General features: G+C 44.0%; 1 protein-coding gene across 1 annotated transcript; it reads left to right on the forward strand.

Moving 5' to 3' along the window:
* Positions 1 to 4,249: 4,249 nt before the first annotated feature.
* On the forward strand, positions 4,250 to 6,394 carry LOC308369532 (putative gonadotropin-releasing hormone II receptor; the record flags this gene model as incomplete). The annotated part of the gene is made up of 3 exons (XM_080844003.1): positions 4,250 to 4,759; positions 5,181 to 5,385; positions 5,934 to 6,394. The coding sequence occupies 3 exons, from the start codon at positions 4,250 to 4,252 to the stop codon at positions 6,392 to 6,394; spliced, it is 1,176 nt and encodes a 391-aa protein (XP_080700129.1).
* Positions 6,395 to 8,828: the final 2,434 nt, after the last annotated feature.

Raw genomic sequence — 8,828 nt, forward strand, 5'->3', positions numbered from 1 at the left:
AACATGACAACCTCAGACATGGTAAATAATACTCCCTCTCTCTCTTAATAAAATAAATAATAATAACAAGTTCCCTATGGTTAATAATACTCTCTCTTTAAATCTCTGAATCTCTGTCTTTATGTATAAATCTCAGGAACACTGTAGAGCCATACAGATGACATTATGATTAATGTGCGCATTCAGGCTCTTTATTAGTCGTCCCTCAGTCAAGAGACTGATGACCCAGTCCTGACTCACCTGCACCAAAACACCACACATCTATAGCTTAGAGTTTCCTGCCAGAGAGGAGTCTGGAAGGGGTTCAGGAGCGTGTGATGGACTCTAACTTTCCCATTAAAAGGTCCCTTTTAAAGCTGAAATGAATTGAACCTGACCTTAGAAAGACAATTTTATGGCCTATATTCTCTGTCACACATGCAGTCTCTCCCACCCTTCTCTCTGTCTCTATTTCATACAGACATACATACATTTACAATGAGTCAAATGTTCTTGACTGCCATTCACATTCTCGTTTCAAAAGCCAATTTCTTTGTTCCTTGTTGAATGGTGGAAAAATAAAAAATCACCCACCTGCTTTGTGATTGAACATCAAATTAAATCAAACTTTATTTGTACGGCGCATTTCATACACAAAGGTAACACAATGCGCCTCACAGTAGGAAGGAAAAAGGAGGGGGGGGGGGGGGGGGGTCACAAACACTTGTAAAAACACACAGAACATAGCCCTGGAAACGTAGGTGCGTTTACGTAATAGCTAACTGAAATGTGTTGTGTAGGTGTTATAATAGTTGTTTCCATGTGTGTCATGTTGAATGTGGTGGATTAAATTGGTGTGGTGGTGTGTAAGTGTATATGTATGTGTCTGTTTGTGTGTGCATGTATATGTGTGTCTGTTACTCTGTGTGTGTGTGTGTGTGTGTGTGTGTGTGTGTGTGTGTGTGTGTGTGTGTGTCTGTTACTCTGTGTGTGTGTCTGTGTCTGTGTGTGTGTGTGTGTATGTGTGTGTGTGTGTGTGTGTGTGTGTGTGTGTGTGTGTGTGCGTGTGTGTGTGTGTGTGTGTGTGTGTGTGTGTCTGTTTGTCTGTGTCTGTGTCTAGGGTTTCACATCTGTGCAAGTACCAAATCTACACAAAAGTTGTAGTGATTGAATATCGTGATGAATATAGTGTGTTTTTGTGTGTGTGTGTGTGTGGGGGGGGGGGGTGGGGGGGGGGGGGTTGTGTTGTGGGTTCAGCATGATTCATTAAAGTACAACTCATATCACCTCACTCGGCAGTGTGCCTTTTAGTCAGAGAATAAACTAATCTTTCTCATTTCTCTGATTAAAGTAATCTCTGCACTTAGTCTTAGCCAATTACTGTAATTAGGGCACTCCATCCCTGATTAAACCAGTTAGCAATGACTGGCAAGGGTGGCACTTTGAAAACAAAATGCATGGAGCAGTTGACGTCAATGATTTGACAACCCGGGTGTTTGTGTGTGTTCCATCTGTGTGTGTGTGTGTGTGTGTGTGTGTGTGTGTGTGTGTGTGTGTGTGTGTGTGTGTGTGTGTATGTAAAGTGTGAAGTTTGCCTATCTTGATGATTGATTAATTGCTAATAAGCATGTTTGACTTGGTGAGTGGCCATGGTTCTGACATGCCAAGAGAATGCGTACTAAACGTCAATGTATACCCCCTATGGAAAGGAAATAGAGAGCCCCAAAAACATACTAGGGATCACCCCTTATGGTAAAGGTATGGTGAAAGCTAAAAACCTACTAGTGAATGAGGTAGAATACCAAGCTACACCAGCGTGTGACAGTAAAGCAGTGTGAGTGACAGCTGTCAATCATCGCCATGGGCTCCTCCCAAACTCTCTTATAAAACATCATATCATGAGAACAACTTTCAAAATCAAACCATGAAAACAAAGATGGGGATGATCAGAGGATTAATTAAATTTGACCTTTCAATCAGACGCCTTATGAACGCAGAGCTCAAGGGAGCAGTGTAGTAGCACTGACTCACACAGAACAGTACACTGGGGAACACACACACACACACACGCACGCACGCACACACAAACACACACACACACACACACACCCACACACCCACACACCCACACACACACACACACACACACACAGAACAGTACACTAGGGGAACTGAGCTCTTGTCAAGTAATGAGAAGGTTTTGCCCATCCAGTGGCCACAACGGTGCTAAGTCACTGAGTGCTAAGTGCTAAGTCACTGAGGGGAAACATGTTATCCAACCTCCATCCAAGGCTAGTGAAATAACACAATACAAGACAGCCATTTGGGTTTTTTGTACTGGCTAGAGGCTTGGATGTTTGTTTGGGTCAATACCAGCATCATCTTCACCACTCACCCAAATCAGGGGCATGCAACTGGACACAAAGGTAATGCAGCAAATCACAATATATCAAATGTACAATTATAATGACAGTATTTACAGCATGACATTTTAAAATGTAAAAAGCAGATTTGAAGGCTGAGGTGGTGACTCATTTTGTCTTGGGGTCAGAAAATTATTTTTTCATTTCTGGGGCCAGAACAGGTCATCCAGAAGCTGTTAACAATATCAGGGCAAGTTACATCGAACACTAGCATAGTCAGTAAATTATACTAATGTATTATTACTTTGTAATTATACTAAGTAAACACAAGCTCTGTACTAGCTATTGCACAAATTCACGTTTCAAAATGGACATAAAATTGACCCTTTGTTCTCTTTAAGGAATGCAATATGAGGCTTGCACTTCCAACTTTGAGCATGCATGTCTGTCAGTGCCTGGCTGAGACTGGCTTCAGAGCTTGAGTTGTGAGCTGGAGTGGTGAGTGTTTAGTTCTGTGTGCGCGTACGGGAGTGCAGGTGAATAATGTAGTCTTTGGGCGGTCTGATCTGGTCACGTCGGTTAAAAGTGAAGCAGCAGGAAGCAGCAGCAGGCAGGAACCCAGCATATGCCCTCTCTGCCATCAAATGACATCAGGTGCTGCCCTCCTCGACCATACTTCTACACGTGTGCAAGGCTTGATGGGAGAAGTGTTCACTGGGAGTTAGTATGAACAAGTCTGATTGGTTTGGGTAAGATCTTGAATGAGGCAGAAAGACCCGGGCCTGTTTACAAGTGTAAAGAATTGGATGGGGTGATTGGTTATGCAAAGAGCATGTTAATCTGAGGCTCAGTGGTGGTCAAAATGACCCTTCATTCACGCATACACACTAACACTCACACACACACATGCACACACAAAACCCCGAAACTAATACTGTTTTAGGACATGTTGCCCCGGAACGCAGAGCAAGGTTGACCAGTGTGTCCCAGATCAGAGTGTCCCTGACTTTCTTCTCTCTGACCAATTGTGACCAATACATATACACACACACACACACACACACACACACACACACACACACACATATGTAAGGACTTCATCTACTTCATCTTCGTATTTTCTCTCTGTACAAAAAAATACACTTCCGCCTGTGCGTGTGCGCGGACACAGACACAGACACACACACACACACACAGTGTTCACTCACTTGTGCGTCATCACGATGCCATATACTGAACTGCTATAGACCCACTTTCGGGACACTAGCTTTGTTTCCAGAGCAGAGAAGCGGATACAAATTTGATTCCAATAACTCCGATAGCCAGACCATTCGGGTATGCCACTATAAACATTATTCTTTTTTATGCAACTTCTTCATTTGATTGTCTAAGTGATAAATCTAATAGGGTAAGTACATTTAGTGAGTTGATTTCCGTATATATAACTGGACTTTAATTGGCATGTAGCTCGGTGAACGCTACAGAATTCTTATTTACGCACGGTATAATTCATGTATTCACTGATTGATACAGTCGTGAAGACATGTACATCTAGAAAAAGAGCATAATTGACAACTTTTTACCATATAGCCTAACGGTTAATATCCGTATTATGTTATTTTGCATATAAATAGGACCAATGTTCAATTTATTTTTCAAAAACTAGACCAGAAAGGGTTAAAAGACTATGCAGACCATCACGTATTTCAATTTTGATTTCAAAGTTGACATCTGTCTCTTCTTTTCAGGTTGTATTAAAGTCGTCTGAAGACACAATGTGGTTTCTTCTCCGTGGGCAAATCTGGCATATTTCCACACGTTTTTTTGCCTTTATATCCCCGTAAGACAAGACGAGCGCAGGACACGAGACACAAATAAGCACAACCCAGTCTTTGCTCTTGACCATTATGTTGAAACAGATGTATGACTCGGAATGGAACACGAGCTGCGCTTTTCCCGCGCACACCTGTAACCAGAGCTCGGGGACACAGCTCAACCTGCCCACTTTCGGCACCGCAGCAAAGATTCGTGTCACCATCACCTTCATCCTGTGCGCCGTCTCTGGAATTTGCAACCTCGCAGTCCTCTGCAGCGCCTACGGCAGCCGTCGCAAGTCGCACGTGCGTCTGCTAATGTTGAACCTGAGCGTGGCAGACTTGCTGGTGACGTTTATCGTGATGCCGCTGGATGCTGCGTGGAACATGACGGTGCAGTGGCTGGCGGGAGACTTAGCCTGTCGCCTGATGATGTTACTGAAGCTGATGGCCATGTACTCTTGCGCGTTTGTCACAGTGGTGATAAGTCTGGATAGACAGTCTGCCATCTTGAACCCATTAGCCATCAACAAAGCCAGGAGGAGGAACAAAATCCAGCTGGCAGTGGCGTGGACGCTAAGTTTCATTCTGTCACTTCCTCAGGTGAGAAAGTGCGGAACATATCATGCTTCACTCTCTGATGCCTGGTGTATGCTGCTCATGCATATGTACACCTATGATTGATTTGGTTGTGACTACTTACTCTACTTGTATGTTTTTCTAGGAAAGATACTTTAAATATGCACATAAAACACTTTTTACTAAAGCCATACGCTTCTCTGGAAGAATGAACCCCTTTGGCAAATGGGACATCAAGCCCAGACTGAAATACATGCTCACCAATTTTTCTTCACACATTCAGTTGTGCATCATTTTAAATGTCAGTCAGACCCCTTCTTCTACACACATTCAGTCACACGTAATTCAAATGTCAGCCTGATCCCCCGTCAAGGTCGACTGACTAACCCTACAACCTCCTCACCAGCCCAACCACTATCCTCTCCCCTCTCTTTTCCTCTCCTAGGCGTTTATCTTCGGTCAGGTGACCATCACTTCCCCAGAGCACTTCACGCAGTGCACGACGCACGGCAGCTTCAGGCAGCGCTGGCAGGAGACGCTCTACAACATGTTCACGTTCTGCTGCCTCTTCCCGTTGCCGCTGCTCATCATGGTCAGCTGCTACACCCGCATCCTGCTGGAGATCTCCCGTGGCATGCTGGGAAACAGCTGTGAGTGCCACACTCCAGACCACACAATGAAGCTGTGGCTGAAATGACTTACTCTGTAGTGAATAAAGTTTAAAAAGTTACAGAGTTGACAAAGCAGCACTACAAAATAGCTGTTCTATAAACAATACAGAACACTAAAGGGAGCAATCCAACTACTACAATCTGAAAGTAGTTGCATATACTGACACTGATCATTGGCCCAATTAAGGGCCTTATGGCATGGTTATTTTGGGAAGTGATCAATTTATACTGCTTTCAGAGGATGCCTTGAAAGGGCAGAGGCACACTTGCTTGGTTAGCAGGAGTCTCCGGTCTCATTGTTGATAGAACTATTATCAGAACAAGGTCAATGCAAGGAGGAGAGAAAGGATTGCTGAAGTGAGGGATGTTTGCAACATGTTGACGTACATACACCTTGTCTATGTTATGTCAAGATGAATCACTGTTTGTGAGATTCACTATTGTCAGACAGGAAATGGTATTGTGTCTGTGAGATTCAATTTTATCAGACAGGAACTGGCATTGTGTTTTTGTGCCTCTCTCCCCAGCGCCAGCCAATGAGATCCGCCTACGTCGCTCTAACAACAACATCATCCCCAAAGCCCGAATGCGCACGCTGAAGATGAGCATCGTCATCGTCAGTTCCTTCATTGTGTGCTGGACGCCCTACTACCTGCTGGGCCTGTGGTACTGGTTCAGCCCGGAAGGCTTGGAGGAGGCCGTGTCGGACTCATTCACCCACCTCCTCTTCCTGTTCGGTCTGTTCAACGCCTGCCTCGACCCGCTCATATACGGTCTCTTCTCGCTGCCGCTGCGCAGACGCAGGCCCGCTGTCACCATAGAGATGGAGAGCAACACTCACATCACAACTCTCAGCTGCAGACGGCTGCCAGGTATGGCAGCCTTCGAGGTAAGAACAGAGCGAGACGAGAGCCAAAGGCAGGAGCAGAGGGAGGCAGGAGAGGGTGTTGACCAGAGCCCTCTGTACAACTCTGATGAAATGTTGTGAGACAGTCATGCAGAAATGAGCACGCATACACACACACACAAACACTTACACCCAGATGTATAAACACACCTGCAACACTCAACTACACCTGCACAATAATGAAATGGACATGAGGGCACGTTTGGGTGTTGTTTCTCTCTCAGGCAAGTGACTGGCTTTGTCATGGAAATAGAGTTCGCAGTAAGATCCTCCCACACAAAAATCAATGCAGACTGTTTCAAATTATTTACCGACTAGGTTAAGACATGTTTGTGTGTGAGTATATGAAATCATGTTCAATGCACCTAAAACTGCGTGCTTTGGGTGTAAGATAAAACCTGGACATATTTCAGTGTTTCTCAACCAACTGACCCCCATTTCGCATCATCAGTCTGCGAATTTATGCTCCTATAAATGTCAACACCGTCACAGACACCATTTCCCTCCTAGAGGATATCAGAAGCATGACTGCTTTCCGCTCTGTACAGGCAGGGGTATGTGTTAGTAGTACAGATGCTTTTCTTAGACATTTCTAAATATCTGTCTTTGTGGGTTTATCTTTCTTCTGGTGTCAGCTTCTTGTTCCTCCGTTCTTCATATTTATCTCTCTTGTCTTGTGGTGTTATCGACACTATAATAAATACACAGTTTCTTCAGCCTGAGGGTGTGTTGCTGCGTGTGTGATAAGGGATGGCGACATCATTAATCTCCCTAATATCCATATATCTAATCACTTACTTTCTCTTTACTTTCTCTTTGTGTGTTTTCAGTGTGGGGGCGGGATGAGCTGACTTACTTGAATACTATGGCAAATGTGTTAGAATGACTCACAAGGCCTTCAGGGGAATGAATGGACTGTAAATTAACAAATAAACAACTGACAGACGAAATCTCCCAAAACTATTTTTTTTGGGCCTTTACAAAATTGATAGCTTTCATTTTAATGTTATGTGTTTCAAATGTAAGTGACTGTATAACCTTCGGTCTTGTTATTCAAATGGTGCGAAATATATAAAATGCCAAGCCAAAGTAGGGAGTGTATATGAAAGAACTCTGCAAGAGTTAAAATAGTTCCAATGAGTGAAGTGCTGATGTAATTCTGATAGGCTTTAAAACATGTGTCCCTGAGTGTGTGTGCAATGCAAAATGATTGACCAGTAAGAAGTGAGAAGAGAGATGAGTCACAGTTAGAGAGAAACATCCAAGGGGCACTGAGTGACAGAGTGAGTGTGGAATGAAAAAAGATGATATTATATATTATAACCTTTTAGCTAAGGGTCTCTCCCTTCCTATGTGTGTATGTTAAGGGGATAGAGACACACAGAAAGAGAGAGCGAGAGAGAGAAAGGGCCAACCATTTCCACTGAACAGTGTATTTGCACCAGGGGGTCAGATTGCCCTGCAGCATAACTACTTGCAAATGGAGCAGACAAGCTCAAGGTTACAGGTCACCCAGTACTGATAAAATGTATCCCTTCAGTGTGGTAGACATGTAGGATGAAGACATCTGAGAGACAATATCTGAAGGCAGAACTGCTGTGATATCTGTACATCCCAAATATCTGGCTTCCAGCGCGGCCCTCTGATGTAGTCTTGCCCGTGGGCTAGGGCAGAGTCCCATGCAGATGTGGAGCCGGAGGATTGTGCGAGGGGCACCGTGATGGAATTTCACAGCTCATGTGACACTTCTCTTTTGTTCTGGAATGTTTGGCGGCGTTCCAGCCCCTTGGCCAAAGCAGAAGAGCAATGACCCATCATCCCTTAATAAATCTTATTACAGTGGAAGCCGTAAAGAAAACAATAACACCCACACAAAAGTCAAACATGGATTTATTTTTTACCCATGGCCGCACATCATCCCCTGCCTCATTCACACACACACACACACACACACAAACACACACACATGGACAATCATACACTCAAATTATTGCGAGGCAAAGGAATACACACTTACACAAGCATGAGTTTCGACACACATATGTTTATAACTCAGCAATGTTTCATGAGGCAATATCTACTGAGCAAATCCAAGCCTACAACTCCCACTGTGATGGTGCCCATTACCAGCTTACTTAAATGTAAGCTCTTGGATATTTTCCAACTAGTGTTTCCCTCAAATGAAAAGAAAAATGAAATGTCTGTATTTCATGTGAGCTACACAGATTATACTACCCCTTAAGGTCGAGTTAGGTTCGGTCAACTACACGCTGCTCTAGTGGTTTGACAGAGCTGTGCACAGAGAAACTCCAAGCAGCTGTGAAGAAAAAAACGGCATGGGTACAGACTATCGGATGTGGGGGAGAGTGTGTTGTTAAACTAATGGGTGAAGATGTCGGGGTAAATCCACATAAGCATAGCGTGGGTGGACTGTGGGTGGTCTGTTAGCCATTAATAGAGAGACTGCATCTAACTCCACACAAACACTTGATCATAAGAAGCTGGATGAGCAATG

Source organism: Sprattus sprattus (assembly GCF_963457725.1).
Source record: "Sprattus sprattus genome assembly, chromosome: 8".
Taxonomy (NCBI): Eukaryota; Metazoa; Chordata; class Actinopteri; order Clupeiformes; family Clupeidae; genus Sprattus; species Sprattus sprattus.